This window comes from Rhinatrema bivittatum, chromosome 3 (genome assembly GCF_901001135.1).
Source record: "Rhinatrema bivittatum chromosome 3, aRhiBiv1.1, whole genome shotgun sequence".
Taxonomy (NCBI): domain Eukaryota; kingdom Metazoa; phylum Chordata; class Amphibia; order Gymnophiona; family Rhinatrematidae; genus Rhinatrema; species Rhinatrema bivittatum.
Window position 1 is genome coordinate 594,686,417 of NC_042617.1, and position 19,331 is coordinate 594,705,747.

A 19,331-nucleotide genomic window follows, 5' to 3' on the forward strand; every position below is an offset into this window, starting at 1 on the left:
CAGTTCCTGGACCATCACGACCTTATCGTGAACGGGACTCCCCTCCGATGGATAGTCCGGATCAGTCCGACCAGGAGGTCTCACAGGACGAGTCCGAACTCCCGGACGAGGGGGACCTCCCTCCAGGGACTGAGCCATATTGAACCATGAGGCGGTTTTTCCCTAAGGAGGATCTCTCTGACCTGGTGTCTCAGTGTCTGGCGGAATTGGATATTACAGGTCCCAGCGCTTCGGTACCCTCGGCGCAGAACCCCCTGCTGGAAGGTCTTCGTCCTACGGCCCGCCATTTTCCATTCTTACAGGCGGCGCAACAACTGATCAATTTAGAATGAGAGGCACCAGCTGCTGCCTTCAAAGGGGGTCGGGCTCTGAAAGGCATGTACCCATTGGCACCGGCTACCCAGGACCTGCTGGCTTGCCCTCAGGTGGACGCCTTGATTAGCGCTGTGGTCAAGCGCACTACCATTCCGGTTGAAGGGGGGACGGCCCTCAGGGAGCCGCATGACCGGCGACTGGACGCCATTTTGCGTCAGGCCTTTGAGGTGGCAGCTTTATCTTTACGGATCGCCACCTGCTGCATGGTGGTGACGCGTGCCTGTTTATCACAGGTTCGAAACAACGCTCCAGCGGCGGACATGGAATCCGATCTTTCGTTCCTTACTGATGCGGCATCTGACCTGGTCCGGACAACAGCTAAAGGGATTTCATCCTCCGTAGCCGCCAGGAGGCAGCACTGGATCCGAAGATGGTCGGCTGATGCGCCTTCTAAAACACGCCTCACCAGATTACCCTTTAAAGGCTCTTTTCTATTTGGCAGCGACCTTGATAAACTGGCCAGTGCATGGGGCGCCTCTCCAGTGCCCAGATTGCCGGAAGATCGGTTCCGAAGGGGCCAGCGTGCCTTTCCAAGGCCCTCCAGGGGCAGGAGTTCCCAGCATTTCGTTCCTTACAGGGGTCGCTACCGAGGACCACGTCCTCCGGCCAGGAATCAGTCCTTTCGGTCCAAGCAGCGCAAGAGGGGAGTGGGCCCGGGCTCGGGTCCCGGCCACGCCTCCCAATGAGAATCCGCCGATTCATCTGGGGGGACGGAGCCATAGGGGGCAGGTTGACCCTCTTCTACCCCAGATGGGTCGAGATTACATCGGACCAGTGGGTTCTCGCCGTTATCCGGGAGGGATATTATCTGGACTTTCATCATCTCCCTCCGGACAAGTTCGTGGAATCTTCATGTCCCATACACAAGAAGGCAGCATTGGAAGCTACCCTGGCGAGGCTCCTGTCCTTGAAAGCCATCATCCCAGTACCTGCCTGGGAAGTGAATTCTGGACATTATTCCATCTATTTCATGGTACCCAAGAAAGGGGGTACCTTTCGGCCTGTCCTGGACCTCAAGTCCGTCAATCAATACTTACGGGTCCCGAGGTTTCGCATGGAAACTCTATGCTCCGTCAAGGCCGCAGTACAGCCAGGAGAATTCCTCACGGCATTAGACCTGTCAGAGGCATACCTGCATATCCCGATCCATCCGGATCATCAGCGCTACTTACGCTTCCAGATTCTAGGCTGCCACTTCCAGTTTCGGGCTCTGCCCTTTGGGTTGGCGACGTCGCCAAGGACATTCACCAAGGTGGTAGTAGTAGTAGCGGCGGCGCTCAGGCGGGAAGGAATTCTGGTCCATCCCTACCTAGACGACTGGCTGATCAGGGTGAAGTCTCGAGAGGAGAGCCTTTGGACCACCGACAGAGTGATAGCCCTTCTGGAAAGCCTGGGCTGGGTTATCAACCTCAGCAAGAGCTGCCTACAGCCTTCCCAGTCACTGGAATACCTGGGAGTACAGTTCGACACCCGGGCAGACACGGTCAGTCTCACTACCAAGAGAATGTTGCACCTTCAGCAGCGTATCCAGTATTTGATGGGAGCCAGTCGACCCACAGCTTGGGATTATCTGCAGGTTCTTGGTCTCATGGCATCCACCCTGGAAGTGGTGCCTTGGGCGAGGGCCCATATGAGACCTCTACAACACGCCCTGCTCTCTCGCTGGAGCCCCCGTCTACGGACCTACTCCACGCACCTACCTCTACCAGCCCGAGTGCAGACCCAGTTACGGTGGTGGTTGCAGTCCAACCACATGAACAGGGGATCGAAGATGTCCTCACCCACGTGGATCTTGCTCACCACAGATGCCAGCCTGAGCGGCTGGGGCTCACACTGCGAAGAACTCACCGCACAAGGGTGGTGGAACAGAGAAGAGTCGGTGTGGAACATCAACCGTCTAGAGGCCCGGGCTGTCCGCCTGGCATGCCTTCAATTTGCCCACAGACTGCAGAACAGAGCAGTCAGAGTGATGTCTGACAACGCCACCACGGTGGCCTACATCAACCGTCAGGGCGGAACCAGAAGCCGACAGGTATCTCTGGAGATCGCCCCTCTGATGACTTGGGCAGAGGCGAATCTTCAGGACATCTCCGCCGTCCACATTGCCGGGAAGGACAATGCCACAGCAGACTTCCTCAGCAGAGAAAGCCTAAATCCGGGAGAGTGGCAGCTCTCACCCACGGCCTTCCAGATGATCGTGGATCATTGGGGGTGTCCGGACATGGATTTACTGGCGGACAAGTCCAATGCTCAAGTACCCAGATACTTCAGCCGCAAGCGCGACCCGTGCTCACATGGAATCGATGCCCTGGTTCAGCCATGGCTTCCAGGGACTCTACTGTACGCCTTTCCTCCGTGGCCTCTGCTAGGCGCTGTCATCCGCAGGATTCAGAGACACCGGGGCCTAGTTCTTCTAGTGGCGCCAGACTGGCCAAGAAGACCCTGGTATGCGGACATGAGAAGACTTCTGGCAGGGGAGCCCCTTCCCCTGCCTCCTCTTCGGGACCTTCTACATCAAGGTCCCATTCTTCACGAGGATCCGGCTCAATTCTCTCTTACGGTATGGCCCTTGAGAGGGCTAGATTGAAGAAAAGGGGTTACTCGGAGCCCGTGATTGAAACCCTCCTCCGAGCTCGCAAGTTTCCACATCCCTCACATACATCCGGATCTGGAGAGTATTTGAAGCATGGTGCGACACTCACGGCACCAATCCACATGCAACCACAATCCCTATTGTGTTGGATTTCCTGCAGGATGGACTTCAGAAGGGTCTCTCCCTCAGCTCCATCAAGGTTCAGGTGGCTGCGCTGTCTTGCTATGGTCCCAGGAGGGATGGCAAGACCATCGCCAAGCACCGGGATGTTTCTCGCTTCCTGCAGGGAGTCGAGCATATTCGTCTGCCACTGAAGTGGCCTGTACCTTTGTGGAACCTCAACCTTGTTTTGGATTTCCTCGCAGGATCCACCTTCAGACCCCTTCGGGGCCTGTCTCTTCGTTCTCTCACCTTGAAGATGGTATTCTTGCTGGCGGTGTGTTCGGCACGCCGCATCTCCAAGTTACAGGCACTGTCCTGCCGTGATCCCTTTCTCAGAATCACTCCAGAGGCTATCCATCTTCGTATGGTTCCCTCCTTTCTACCTAAGGTAGTTTCACAGTTTCATCTTAATCAGACTATATCCCTGCCTACCACGGCGGGGCTGAAGAAGGGCGTTTATTGCGCCATCTCGACATTGGCGGATTGCTGCCCAGATATTTGGAACTTACACAAGACCTACGAAAGACGGACCATCTGTTCGTCCTGCACAGCGGGAAGAGACAAGGTGAAGCGGCCTTTCGGCCCACCATCGCCCGCTGGATTAAAGAAGTTATCCGAGCAGCTTACGTTGAGGCTGGAAAGTCCCCGCCTCTACAAGTCAAGGCTCATTCTACCAGAGCTCAAGCGGCATCCTGGGCGGAATCCAGGATGCTATCGCCTGCGGAAATCTGTAAAGCGGCGACATGGTCCTCCCTCCAAACCTTTTCCAGATTCTACCGTCTGGATGTCCAGGCCAGGGAGGACTCAGCATTTGCCAGGGCGGTGTTACATGGGCCTCAGGCAGCCTCCCACCCAGGTGGGGAGTAAAGCTTTTGTACATCCCATTTGAACTGAGTCCATCTGGCTACACGCCAGGAAATGTTGGGATTACTACCTGATAATCCCCTTTTCCTTAGTGTAGACAGATGGACTCAGCATCCCGCCCAGCTGCCTGCGTACATGGGTATCACCGATTCAAGGTAAGCCATGTCATCTGTTTCCATAAGAGCGTACACTCTACCAGGTGTCCACGCCTTCCGGTTGGGAATGCTGGCGGTCTCCAGCTACTATCAATCGGTCAGGGGAATCCTGTTTCACTTTTTAACTGAGCGTCAGTACACACATCTATAACAGCTTTTGCAAGGAAGATTACTGAATAGCTACGCTTCCTGTGGGGATATATACGCCCCCATGCTGACATCAGATCCGTCTCTAACTGCTAGCACGCGGATACTATCCCATTTGTACTGAGTCCATCTCTCTACACTAAGGAAAAGGGGATTATCAGGTAGTAATCCCAACATTCTGCAGCCAAAAATAGCCTGGAAGTCCTTCCCCCATTGACTTTAATGGGAACCGGGAAACGTATTGACAGATCGACAACTTATGGAATTCTCCATACTTCCGTATAAAACGGAATCGACCCTCCACGAAAACGTATCACGAATGCAACGAAAACTTTTTGGCTGCAAATCCCTACATCCCTGACTCCCTCACAGAAAGCCTGTGAGGGAGTCAGTTGGACCGTTAGATGATCGAGGGGTTAAAGGGGCACTTAGAGAAGATAAGGCCATCGCGGAAAGATTAAATGATTTCTTTGCTTCGGTGTTTACTGAAGAGGATGTTGGGGAGGTACCCGTAATGGAGAAGGTTTTCATGGGTAATGATTCAGATGGACTGAATCAAATCACGGTGAACCTAGAAGATGTGGTAGGCCTGATTGACAAACTGAAGAGTAGTAAATCACCTGGACCGGATGGTATATACCCCAGAGTTCTGAAGGAACTAAAAAATGAAATTTCAGACCTATTAGTAAAAATTTGTAAATTATCATTAAAATCATCCATTGTACCTGAAGACTGGAGGATAGCAAATGTAACCCCAATATTTAAAAAGGGCTCCAGGGGCGATCCGGGAAACTACAGATCGGTTAGCCTGACTTCAGTGCCAGGAAAAATAGTGGAAAGTGTTCTAAACATCAAAATCACAGAACATATAGAAAGACTTGGTTTAATGGAACAAAGTCAGCATGGCTTTACCCAGGGCAAGTCTTGCCTCACAAATCTGCTTCACTTTTTTGAAGGGGTTAATAAACATGTGGATAAAGGTGAACCGGTAGACATAGTATACTTGGATTTTCAGAAGGCGTTTGACAAAGTTCCTCATGAGAGGCTTCTAGGAAAAGTAAAAAGTCATGGGATAGGTGGCGATGTCCTTTTGTGGATTGCAAACTGGCTAAAAGACAGGAAACAGAGAGTAGGATTAAATGGGCAATTTTCTCAGTGGAAGGGAGTGGACAGTGGAGTGCCTCAGGGATCTGTATTGGGACCCTTACTTTTCAATATATTTATAAATGATCTGGAAAGAAATACGACGAGTGAGATAATCAAATTTGCAGATGACACAAAATTGTGCAGAGTAGTTAAATCACAAGCAGATTGTGATAAATTGCAGGAAGACCTTGTGAGACTGGAAAATTGGGCATCCAAATGGCAGATGAAATTTAATGTGGATAAGTGCAAGGTGATGCATATAGGGAAAAATAACCCATGCTATAATTACACAATGTTGGGTTCCATATTAGGTGCTACAACCCAAGAAAGAGATCTAGGTGTCATAGTGGATAACACATTGAAATCGTCGGTGCAGTGTGCTGCGGCAGTCAAAAAAGCAAACAGAATGTTGGGAATTATTAGAAAAGGAATGGTGAATAAAACGGAGAATGTCATAATGCCTCTATATCGCTCCATGGTGAGACCGCACCTTGAATACTGTGTACAATTCTGGTCGCCGCATCTCAAAAAAGATATAATTGCGATGGAGAAGGTACAGAGAAGGGCTACCAAAATGATAAGTTGAATGGAACAACTCCCCTATGAGGAAAGACTAAAGAGGTTAGGACTTTTCAGCTTGGAGAAGAGACGACTGAGGGGGGATATGATAGAGGTGTTTAAAATCATGAGAGGTCTAGAACAGGTAGATGTGAATCGGTTATTTACTCTTTCGGATAGTCGAAAGACTAGGGGGCACTCCATGAAGTTAGCATGGGGCACATTTAAAACTAATCGGAGAAAGTTCTTTTTTACTCAACGCACAATTAAACTCTGGAATTTGTTGCCAGAGAATGTGGTTAGTGCAGTTAGTATAGCTGTGTTTAAAAAAGGTTTGGGTAAGTTCTTGGAGGAGGTCCATTAACGGCTATTAATTAAGTTTACTTAGGGAATAGCCACTGCTATTAATTGCATCCGTAGCATGGGTTCTTCTTAGTGTTTGGGTAATTGCCAGGTTCTTGTGGCCTGGTTTGGCCTCTTTTGGAAACCGGATGCTGGGCTTGATGGACCCTTGGTCTGACCCGGCATGGCAATTTCTTATGTTCTTATGTAATAACTTAGATGTGAGTAGCACCTTTTATCCAAACAATATCCTAACTTGTTTTTCCATTTAACTCTCCAGATACTATAATCTACCCTATGTATACTGTACATTAAAAATAATAAATAAAAATAAAATATTGTTTCATTATTGCAACATTTTTTGAGATACCCTTGAGCATCTTTCAGAACAAGTATGTTTGAAAGAGACATAATTGACATCCTGAATACTGAATTGGTTTCATATCGTTTCAGAGATCATTTTCTTTATCATAGTAGATGTCAGCACATAAAGGACAATTTGGCCCATCCAACCTGCCTGAGTTCCCTTGTCTAAGAATATATCAAAGCCTTGCTGCAGATTCATGTTGGAAGCTCAACACAACCGTACCGTACTGTCACTCTGTTTTCTTATTCCCTTTTGACCCTCTAATGTTCCAGGTGATTTTGCATATAGGGACCTAAAACTAGAACAACATTCACTGCTCCCCCCATGTTTTTAATACCTGCTATTCCTCCACCTGCTCTTACCAGTACCTCCGTGTCGGTCCCAAACTTAAATTAATCCACAGTTTTGTTTGCTATATTCCAGACAACATCACCCTTTCAGTAACTACTGTGAACCATGAGCTGCAGTGAATATGATGAAATCTGTGATTCCCTTCTAGATGTGTGTAACTGACCCCAAGTGCTTCCTTGTGTGAAGGAAAGTTTAAAATCAATTGTGTCCCCAAAACACTGTTAATTTATACTTTGAGGTTATTTAGATATGATAAAATAATTATCAAAACCGAGGGATTCAAACTTCCTAATGTCTTCTAAATTGTCTCTTTAGTATTAAATGTTACTTTGAAATAATCGAAACCTTTAGTAACGCTTGTCCCTAGATATTCTGTGATTTCCAGCTCAGATCTGCCACATGTACTGCTACAACACTTCCTCTGCAATCTATATTTCTGCCCATAGAACATAGAATACAAATCTCAGGACCTCTTCTCTCCGATTCCATGATACAAAGCTGAAATCTTTTATAGTCCTGCTGCCGAGCCACGGAGGTTCATATTCAGTAAACTGGCAAGCAGCAAAAATATCCGGGTAAAGACAATTGCGTAGATATTCAGTGGGACTAAAGGGCATAAGTCTCCCACTGAATATTATCCACATAAAGTTACACACATAAATTTATCCGGGTAAAGACAAGTGCGTAGATATTCAGTGGGACTTAAGCGCATAAGTCTCTCACTGAATATATCCACATAAAGTTACACACACAAATTTATCCGGGTAAAGTCAAGTGCCTAGATATTCAGTGGGGCTTAAGCGCATAAGTCTCCCACTGAATATATCCACATAAAGTTACACACATAAATTTATCCGGGTAAAGTCAAGTGCCTAGATATTCAGTGGGGCTTAAGCGCATAAGTCTCCCACTGAATATTATCCACATAAAGTTACACATATAAATTTATCCGGGTAAAGTCAAGTGCCTAGATATTCAGTGGGACTTAAGCGCATAAGTCTCCCACTGAATATATCCACATAAAGTTACACACACAAATTTATCTGGGTAAAGTCAAGTGCGTAGATATTCAGTGGGACTTAAGTGCATAAGTCTCCCACTGAATATATCCACATAAAGTTACACACATAAATTTATCCGGGTAAAGTTAGGACTGCAATTTTCTGATAAGACTTGGGCACATAACGTTAGCTGGAAAGCGCTCAGTATGGGGTCAATTTTTAAAAGGAGCGTGTGTGCATCTATGCGTGCGCACATGTCTGCGCCGATTTTATAACATGCATGTGCCGGCGCGCGCACATGTCTGCGCCAATTTTATAACATGCACGTGCGGGCATGCGCGCACGTCTGCGCCGATTTTATAACATGCACGTGCCGGCGCGCGCACGTCTGTGCCGATTTTATAACATGCGGGTGCCGGCACGCGCACGTCTGCGCCGATTTTATAACATGCACGGGCCGGCGCGCGCATGTCTGCGCCGATTTTATAACATGCACGTGCCGGCGCGCGCACGTCTGTGCCGATTTTATAACATGCGGGTGCCGGCACGCGCACGTCTGCGCCTATTTTATAACATGCACGGGCCGGCGCGCGCATGTCTGCGCCGATTTTATAACATGCACGTGCCGGCGCGCGCACGTCTGCGCCAATTTTATAACATGCACGTGCCGGCATGCGCGCACGTCTGTGCCGATTTTATAACATGCACGTGCCGGCGTGTGCACGTCTGCGCCAATTTTATAACATGCGGGTGCCGGCGCGCGCATGTCTGTGCCCATAGGATTTTATAACATGCGGGTGCCGGCGCACGCATGTTATAAAATCCTATGGGCACATGCACGCCGGATTTTAAAATCCACATGCGCATGTGAGGGCGGCCCCGCAACTCACGTGTGTGTGTGGGGGGGGACTTTGCACTTTATTGCAGCGATGCGATCGGGCCTCTGGCCACTTCCCTTCCAATCCACTCCAATTAAGGAGCAGACTGGGAGGGAATTTTCCTTTAGCCCTTCCACCCTTCTCCCCTCTCCTCCTCGACCCCTATACTAACTATAACGGGGGGGGGGGGGGGGTTGTTTCGTAACTTACCTGCTCCTTTGGACCAGAAGTAAATTATGCACAACGGGTGACGCACGGTTCCCCAGGACAGTGCCTGATGGACACTGTCCCGGCCAGCCCCCGCCCCGCCCTACTCAGATCCTGCCCCCACCCCGCCCTACTCAGATCCTGCCCCGCCCCGCCCTACTCAGATCCTGCCCTACTGAGATCCTGCCCCGCCCCACCCTACTCAGATCCTGCCCCCGCCCCGCCCTACTGAGATCCTGCCCCCGCCCCGCCCTACTCAGATCCAGCCCCCGCCCCGCCCCTTTCTTTCGGCCCGGCACTTGTGCGCATATCAGTGATTATGCTTGGGGCGGGGCCTTTACAATATGCACATGGCGCGCGCATGCCCGACCACGTGCGTAACCGCCGGTATTTGCGGTCCTTTGAAAATCGACCCACAAGTGCACTCACTAGATAAAGATTACTATCGCTTCCAAAACCCCTCCATTGACGCCCCTTTTTGTCCGGATCAGTTTTGGGTACATAAATTTCATTTGGTCAGCAGGGAAAATGTTCAAACTTGTTCTTTGTGTCGGTAACTTGAAAAGTTACCCACACAAAGACTTTGAATATTGACCTCACAAGAAATACATTTTTGGAGATTTCCAATGTAGAAAAAAGGGACTTGGTTAACCAAAGAAAGGTCCTTCCCCTCTCCAAAATGGGCATTTAATAATCTTTCTGGGAAAAGTTCTATATTAGGTTTACAATATGTATCTTCTGCTTACTAATGTTGTTGTTCAACCTGTGGTTTTGTGTTTACTATGTGTAGGCTGGATGCATTCAGGCTACCCCATCATGTGTCACTTGGAGTCTGTAAAAGAGATGATAGACTTGAAATATATAGAAGCCAAGGGAACCTGGGGCTTTGTCCATGAATTAGGCCACAATCAGCAGCGACATGGATGGGAGTTTCCTCCTCACACATCTGAGGCCACCTGCAATCTCTGGTCAGTGTATGTCCATGAAGAGGTGATGGGAATTCCCAGACATAAGGCCCACGAAAGCTTACAGCCAAACAACAGAGTCAAAAGGATTGAACAGTATGTGAGAAATGGTACAAAGTTGGAAGAGTGGATAGTGTGGACATGCCTGGAGACTTACCTGCAGGTAACCTGGGAACTGATTGATTAATGTGAAACTTTGGGTAGAGGGTGGGGAGGAAGCACAACCTAGAATAGAGGGATGGGAATACTACATTCAGATTGACTTGTGGCCCAAAATTGTATTGCAGTGTAGCGCTAAATCTCCATTAGTACGTATCTTTACTACATATCTATCCAGCCTGATACCTATGTCTATATATACATGAACTATTGGCAGCTCTGATTTAAATTAAATCTCTCTTTCTTTCCACACACACATAATATATATGTGTGTGTGTATCAAGAGAGAGAGAGAGATTTAATTTAAAAGGAGAATTTCTGGCAAAGAAGATCTCCTAAGAAAACATATTCTGTGCTCAGCTGTAATCGGGTTTCAAAGGAGTCAATTTAGGCTAGAGGTGTGCATCTGTTTTCCACGTATTTGTAAACCGCAACTTATTTTGTCCTATCTTTTAAATACGTGGGGAGGCGAAACGCATCGCGACTCCCCACGTATTAAACAGATTTCTGTTTTATTCGGCCTCCTAAATAAAAATTTAAACCTCTCACCCTCCTGACCCCCCCAAGACTTACCAAAACTCCTTGGTGGTCCAGCGGTGAGTCCAAAAGCCATCCCTGCATTCTCACACCCACGTTTGCTGGTTTCATCAAGAGGCCGATAGCCTGTGTCACAGGGGCTACCGGTGCCATTGGTCAGTCCCTGTCACATGGTCACCGGCGCCATCTTGTGCTCCTACCATGTGACAGGGGCTGACCAATGGGACCGGTAGCCCCTGTGACATAGTATGGGCAAAGGCTATCGGCGCCATTTTGAGTCCTGGCATCGGACGGCAGGTCGCTCCGGGACCCCCGTTGGACCCACAGGGACTTTTGGCCAGCTTGGGGGGGCCTCCTGACCCCCACAAGACTTGCCAAAAATCCAGTGGGGGTCCGGGAGCGACCTCGTGCACGCCGTCTGTCCGATGCCAATACTCAAAATGGCGCCGATCGCCTTTGCCCTCACTATGTCACACATAGTGAGGGCAAAGGCGATCGGCGCCATTTTGAGATGCCGATCGCCTTTGCCCTTTGCCTTTAATACTCAAAATGGCGCCGATCGCCTTTGCCCTCACTATGTCACAGTGAGGGCAAAGGCGATCGGCGCCATTTTGAGTATTGGCATCTGACGGCCAGCATGCACGAGGTCGCTCCCGGACCCCCACTGGACTTTTGGCAAGTCTTGTGGGGGTCAGGAGGCCCCCCCAAGCTGGCCAAAAGTTCCTGTGGGTCCAACGGGGGTCCCGGAGCGACCTGCCGTCCGATGCCAGGACTCAAAATGGCGCCGATAGCCTTTGCCCATACTATGTCACAGGGGCTACCGGTGCCATTGGTCAGCCCCTGTCACATGGTAGGAGCACAAGATGGCGCTGGTGACCATGTGACAGGGGCTGACCAATGGCACCGGTAGCCCCTGTGAGAAAGGCTATCGGCGCCAAATTGAAAAACCAGCACCGAGGGTGTGAGTGAGTTCCCGGACCCCCCTGCTGGACCACCAGGGAGTTTTGGTAAGGCACCGAGGGTGTGAGTGAGTTCCCGGACCCCCCCGCTGGACCACCAGGGAGTTTTGGTAAGTCTTGGGGGGGTCAGGAGGGTGGGGGGTTGTAGTTAATTTTAATTTTAGCTGGGACAGGAATTTAACTCGCCGTAGTAACTTATTGACAGATCGACAACTTATGGAATTCTCCATACTTCCGCATGAAACAGAATTGACCCCCCACGAATACGTATCACGAATGCAACGAAAACGTTTTGGCTGCACATCCCTAATTTAGGCTCCTATTTTGTAAACCGCATTGATTTTACTGGAAAGGTGGTATAATGCATTAATAAAGTCAAACAGCTAAGCCTTTTGAAAACTTCCTGCATTCTGTGACAATTTGTTGGAGTAATTGCAGCCATGGATGACCACTAGTCCAGAAGTAGTCTGGATATAACTCTCTCCAATGAGCTGAGGTTTTGTAGGTTCTTTAGTAATATTGTTTTAAGCAAAAGCCTTTGATACTGTGTGAATTATCATGCTCACACTGTCCTTGAGCAAGGTGTGTAGCCTGCATATAATAAATGTATAAATAATTTTTGTATTAGTGAGTTTTTTATTGTTTTACAGATTGTAATTTTCTTATGTTTATTTTTATCTTTGTAAACCGTTGTGAAGGCAAGTACCAAACAACGGGATATAAAAGTCTACAAATAAATAAATAAAATAAATAAATCTGTTGGTCTTCCTCCAGCTGCAGGAAGGTTTTGGCTGGAAGCCCTTCATTCAGCTCTTCTCGGACTACCAGAAAATGACAAACATCAAAAACGAGAAAAGTTCTAAGATGAACCTCTGGGCTAGACTGTTTTCTCAGCAGGTGAAGAGGAACCTGGCTCCATTTTTTCAGGCATGGGGATGGCCAATCAAGGAAGAAGTATCCCAAGATCTTTCCTCGCTCCCAGAGTGGGAGGATGATCCAATGAAGGGATATATCTCTGCCCAGTTCATGTGCCAGCAAACTATCAAGTGACACTGGGAGATGAGGGATGGAGAAACTTGCTGGACATTTGTCAACAGTGAATACACTTGCACATGCACAAAACTACACACACGCACTCACACATGAAAATGTAAATGCACTAAAACACATGCAGACACACAAATGCGTGCTCACACACATACACACACTCACACACACACACACACACGCACTCACACATGAAAATGTAGATGCACCAAAACACATGGAGACACACAAACGCGTGCTCACACACATACACACACACACACACACGAAAATGTAGATGCACCAAAACATATGCAGACGCACACGCACACACACACACGGAAATGTAGATGCACCAAAACATATGCAGACGCATGCACACACACTCACACATGAAAATGTAGATGCACCAAAGCATGCAGACACACAAACGCATGCTCACACACACACTCACACATGAAAATGTAGATGCACCAAAACATATGCAGATGCACGCACCCACACACACACGAAAATGTAGATGCACCAAAACATATGCAGACACACAAACGCGTGCTCACACACACACACACACACATGAAAATGTAGATGCACCAAAACATATGCAGACACACAAACGCGTGATCACACACACACAGAGGCACATTGGTGCATTTGCACTAAGACAGGCACACATGTTCCTATTCCATAAAAAAATTTACAATTATATGGTGCAAGGAATTAATTCTCAGTATAATGGACATCATGGAATGTTATGGCAGAATGATTAATCAAAAGAATGCTTGTCTGTGGAAGACAGCAACTTTCTAATATTGTGGAATGGGATTGGGAAAAAGAATACTAAACTACATTAGTATAGCAGTTACTGAAGAAAGAGATCGCAGACAAATGGTAATAAATAAATAAAATAATAGGAGTATAAACATAAAAGAAATGGGCTCCAGCACGATTATTGTGGATATGACAGCGGGGAGCAGATTTGGTGCATCCTAGACTAATAATGGAGCTTTTAGATATTCAAGTAAGAGCCCTAATAATCCTTCAGTGTTGCTTGCTCCTCCCCAGGCTCCCTCCACCCTGATCCCACCTTACCAGCAGTGGCTTTCTTACAGTGCTCCATCCTCTGGTGGACGTGGCCTTTGCACAGCATTACCCCCCTTTCTTCCACCACTTCACAGCACCTGCCATCCTTCTCTCCCTTCCCCAGTATCTGCTCTCTTTCCCATCATTTATCCTTCTTCCACCCGCTTTCTCAGTATCCATCCTCTCCCCCTTCCCCAGAATCTGCCTCCTACCTCTCCTGCTCTGAGCACTTGCCCCCGTGCACCTCCGGCCTCAGGTCAGCTTAGTGGTGGACGCCTTGGCTGCTGCTCCTCAGGGCTCTCTACAGGCGATTCCTGCTGCTGATCTGGCGTTGCACAAATATTCTCGCAGTGTGGCACAGAGCGGCAGGGAATAGCAGCAAAGGCTCTAGTTATTCTAGCTATTGGCAGATCTTCATCTCTCTGCCTGGTGGAGCAGTTTCATTGCACAGCGCTTTGGCTGGTGGGGGAATCTCCTGGGGATCCCTGCCAGACACTGCTCGGCCTGCCAGCTGCTCCTGTGACCCTTTCTGTAACAATTTTTCTGCCCCCCCCTCCCCAAGTTTTGACCAGCTAGCTCACCTAATGGTAGAGTCTGTCCTGCCCCTCCCAGATTTCCTCCATTGCTTGTCCATGAAACTTAGCTGACAATTACTAATAAGCCGATACAGTAAAATTTGCAGGAATTCCTGGTGTAGCCCCTCCCCTCCCAGGGAGCGCATGTAACCCCTGGGCAGGACGGATCCTTTTACTTGGCACCCAGGAGCACGTAGACAGAAAATGGAGAGATATGCCCTTTCTGCACAACTCCCTACAGTCTCTATTCATCAACTCCTTCTCCCTAGCGGAGGCCACGAGTTCCAATCTGTTTCCATCCCTTACTTCACAGCATAAATAATTATTCACTCTCAGAATCCAATAAACCTCGGGGTCTCCAACTTCTTTACTGATAGTTCAGATGAGTTAATAATATTAACGCTTCTCTCCTTCATGTGTTTAGCAGCAAAAAATAATAAATAGCAGATAGAATAAAGTTGTGACTCCATGTCTTGGTAAAGTCTCCACTTGTACTGGAAGCTGTATATTTACACCAAATTCCTCCTTCTATCCAATTCCTTAAACTTCTCCAGTTCTGCAGATTCAAGTTGTCAGAAAATGTGTTAGAAAATTGAAAATGTGTTTCTTTGTAATCATGCATGTACGGTGTAGTCAGTTAAATCAAGTTTATATTGAAGTATATGAAATGCAATTTTTACTATTACTTAGATGAGGGCCTCTTTTGAGATTCCTTCCAACTTAAGACACCTGTGTCCTTGGAGGCTTAAAATAAAGTATAAGAAACTTTACTTCATATTTTTGTTCGTGGGGAGTTAGAAAATAAGAGCCCCCACCTGGCTACCCTTGTCGGGGGGGGGGGGGGGAGTTAACTTTCCTCAATTGGGATCCCTTCCAACTTTCTTATCTTTGTCCTTGGGGGGGCTTCAAAATCTGAGCCCCCACCGGCCAGGCTGTTCTATTTACAGCCCTGTTAAGAACAGTACGGGGAGAGGAGCGGTAGTGGAGCAAGATAAACTCTGACTGACCGCACGAGAGAGACAGCAAATGGGCTAATTGCTTCATGATATTGGTAAGTTTCTTAATTAGTTATTTTCTGCATAAGAGAACCCTAGCTAGTATTAGCTAAACATGTACTAGAAAGAATTTACTTTTACAAGAAAAATGTCTTTAGTAGATATTTATCTAATTGCTATAGTTGCAGTCACTATTATTACCATACTCATGCTTATAGCTCTGTTTTGTTTGATTAAGATAAGATTTAAAAAATATAATGCCTCATAAGCTAATCACATGCCTCAAAAGATTATAACTGTTATCAGAATAAAGAAACTGGTATTTTCATATATATATATATAGACTGGTTTACTTCTCTAAGCAACTCCATTGGGGAATCTTCATCTCTAAATAAATAAATAAATAAATAAATAAACTCCTGGGGAACTGGGGAACCTTTTGGGGAAGGGGGAGTCTCTTCCGAAGGGATGGGCTCCACCTTAACCAGGGTGGAACCAGACTGCTGGCGCTAACCTTTAAAAAGGAGATAGAGCAGCTTTTAAACTAGAACAAAGGGGAAAGCCGACAGTCGCTCAGCAGCGCATGGTTCGGAGACAGGTATCTTTAAAGGATACTAATGATGCATTAGAATTAGGGCATCCCGACAGTGAGGTTCCAATAATTAGAAAAGTAGTCCAAGTGCCTGTAACTAAAAACTCACCTGAGCTAAAAAATTCTAATTTATCCCTATCAATTAAAAAACAGAATAAAAATACAAACAAAAAACAAACTTTGAAATGTTTGTATGCTAATGCCAGAAGTCTAAGAAGTAAGATGGGAGAATTAGAATGTATAGCAGTAAATGATGACATAGACTTAATTGGCATCTCAGAGACATGGTGGAAAGAGGATAACCAATGGGACAGTGCTATACCAGGGTACAAATTATATCGCAATGACAGAGAGGAGCAGTCGGGAGGAGGTGTGGCGCTTTATGTCCGGGATGGCATAGAGTCCAACAGGATAACCATCCTGCATGAGACTAAATACAAAATTGAATCTTTATGGGTAGAAATCCCTTGTGTGTCAGGGAAGACAACAGTGATAGGGGTATACTACCGTCGACCTGGTCAAGACGGTGAGATGGACAGTGAAATGCTAAGAGAAATTAGGGAAGCTAACCAAATTGGTAGTGCAGTAATAATGGGAGACTTCAATTACCCCAATATAGACTGGGTAAATGTATCATCGGGTCACACTAGAGAGATAACGTTCCTGGATGGAATAAATGATAGCTTTATGGAGCAATTGGTTCAGGAACCGACGAGAGAGGGAGCAATTTTAGATCTAATTCTCAGTGGAGCACAGGACTTGGTGAGAGAGGTAATGGTGGTGGGGCAGCTTGGCAATAGTGATCATAATATGATCAAATTTGATTTAATGACTGGAAAAGGAACAGTGTGCAAATCCAAGGCTCTCGTGCTAAACTTTCAAAAGGGAAACTTTGATAAAATGAGAAAAATTGTTAGAAAAAAACTGAAAGGAGCAGCTACAAAAGTAAAAAATGTCCAAGAGGCGTGGTCATTGTTAAAAAATACCATTCTAGAAGCACAGTCCAGATGTATTCCACACATTAAGAAAGGTGGAAAGAAGGCAAAACGATTACCGGCATGGTTAAAAGGGGAGGTGAAAGAAGCTATTTTAGCCAAAAGATCTTCATTCAAAAATTGGAAGAAGGATCCAACAGAAGAAAATAGGATAAAGCATAAACATTGGCAAGTTAAAAGTAAGACATTGATAAGACAGGCTAAGAGAGAATTTGAAAAGAAGTTGGTTGTAGAGGCAAAAACTCACAGTAAAAACTTTTTTAAATATATCCGAAGCAGAAAGCCTGTGAGGGAGTCAGTTGGACCGTTAGATGATCGAGGGGTTAAAGGGGCACTTAGAGAAGATAAGGCCATCGCGGAAAGATTAAATGATTTCTTTGCTTCGGTGTTTACTGAAGAGGATGTTGGGGAGGTACCCGTAATGGAGAAGGTTTTCATGGGTAATGATTCAGATGGACTGAATCAAATCACGGTGAACCTAGAAGATGTGGTAGGCCTGATTGACAAACTGAAGAGTAGTAAATCACCTGGACCGGATGGTATACACCCAAGAGTTCTGAAGGAACTAAAAAATGAAATTTCAGACCTATTAGTAAAAATTTGTAACTTATCATTAAAATCATCCATTGTACCTGAAGACTGGAGGATAGCAAATGTAACCCCAATCCGGGAAACTACAGACCGGTTAGCCTGACTTCAGTGCCAGGAAAAATAGTGGAAAGTGTTCTAAACATCAAAATCACAGAACATATAGAAAGACGTGGTTTAATGGAACAAAGTCAGCATGGCTTTACCCAGGGCAAGTCTTGCCTCACAAATCTGCTTCACTTTTTTGAAGGAGTTAATAAACATGTGGATAAAGGTGAACCGGTAGATATAGTATACTTGGATTTTCAGAAGGCGTTTGACAAAGTTCCTCATGAGAGGCTTCTAGGAAAAGTAAAAAGTCATAGGATAGGTGGCGATGTCCTTTCGTGGATTGCAAACTGGCTAAAAGAAAGGAAACAGAGAGTAGGATTGAATGGGCAATTTTCTCAGTGGAAGGGAGTGGACAGTGGAGTGCCTCAGGGATCTGTATTGGGACCCTTACTGTTCAATATATTTATAAATGATCTGGAAAGAAATACGACGAGTGAGATAATCAAATTTGCTGATGACACAAAATTGTTCAGAGTAGTTAAATCACAAGCAGATTGTGATAAATTGCAGGAAGACCTTGTGAGTGGAAAATTGGGCATCCAAATGGCAGATGAAATTTAATGTGGATAAGTGCAAGGTGATGCATATAGGGAAAAATAACCCATGCTATAATTACACAATGTTGGGTTCCATATTAGGTGCTACAACCCAAGAAAGAGATCTAGGTGTCATAGTGGATAACACATTGAAATCGTCGGTTCAGTGTGCTGCGGCAGTCAAAAAAGCAAACAGAATGTTGGGAATTATTAGAAAAGGAATGGTGAATAAAACGGAGAATGTCATAATGCCTCTGTATCGCTCCATGGTGAGACCGCACCTTGAATACTGTGTACAATTCTGGTCGCCGCATCTCAAAAAAGATATAATGCGATGGAGAAGGTACAGAGAAGGGCTACCAAAATGATAAGGGGAATGGAACAACTCCCCTATGAGGAAAGACTAAAGAGGTTAGGACTTTTCAGCTTGGAGAAGAGACGGCTGAGGGGGGATATGATAGAGATGTTTAAAATCATGAGAGGTCTAGAACGGGTAGATGTGAATCGGTTATTTACTCTTTCGGATAGTGGAAAGACTAGGGGGCACTCCATGAAGTTAGCAAGGGGCACATTTAAAACTAATCAGAGAAAGTTCTTTTTTACTCAATGCACAATTAAACTCTGAAATTTGTTACCAGAGGATGTGGTTAGTGCAGTTAGTGTAGCTGTGTTTAAAAAAGGATTGGATAAGTTCTTGGAGGAGAAGTCCATTACCTGCTATTAAGTTCACTTAGAGAATAGCCACTGCCATTAGCAATGGTTACATGGAATAGACTTAGTTTTTGGGTACTTGCAAGGTTCTTATGGCCTGGATTGGCCACTGTTGGAAACAGGATGCTGGGCTTGATGGAGCCTTGGTCTGACCCAGTATGGCATTTTCTTATGTTCTTATGTTCTTAGAGCTGGAGGGTCTTATGAAAAGGTAGGAAAGGAGCAGAGCATATCCTGACTCTCACTGACATGGCACCCCAGATGGGACCCCTTTAGAAAGATAAGTAATATCTAGGGAAAAATAAAAAATAGGAATTTTTAAAAGTGATATTACTTATAATAAAAATTCTATA

The 19,331-nt window shown here is 46.4% G+C and overlaps 1 protein-coding gene across 2 annotated transcripts in view; it reads left to right on the forward strand.

Annotated features, from left to right (window-relative positions):
• LOC115088446 (TRPM8 channel-associated factor homolog) overlaps positions 1 to 15,771 on the forward strand; it is a 98,684-nt gene extending 82,913 nt beyond the window's left edge. For both annotated transcript variants that reach the window (XM_029596728.1, XM_029596727.1), the window contains 2 exons: positions 9,937 to 10,274; positions 12,541 to 15,771. In XM_029596728.1, the coding sequence (XP_029452588.1) occupies positions 9,937 to 10,274; positions 12,541 to 12,816 (614 nt within the window). In that variant the 3' untranslated portion in view covers positions 12,817 to 15,771. The remainder of the gene's footprint in view (positions 1 to 9,936; positions 10,275 to 12,540) is intronic.
• The last annotated feature ends 3,560 nt before the right edge of the window (positions 15,772 to 19,331 follow it).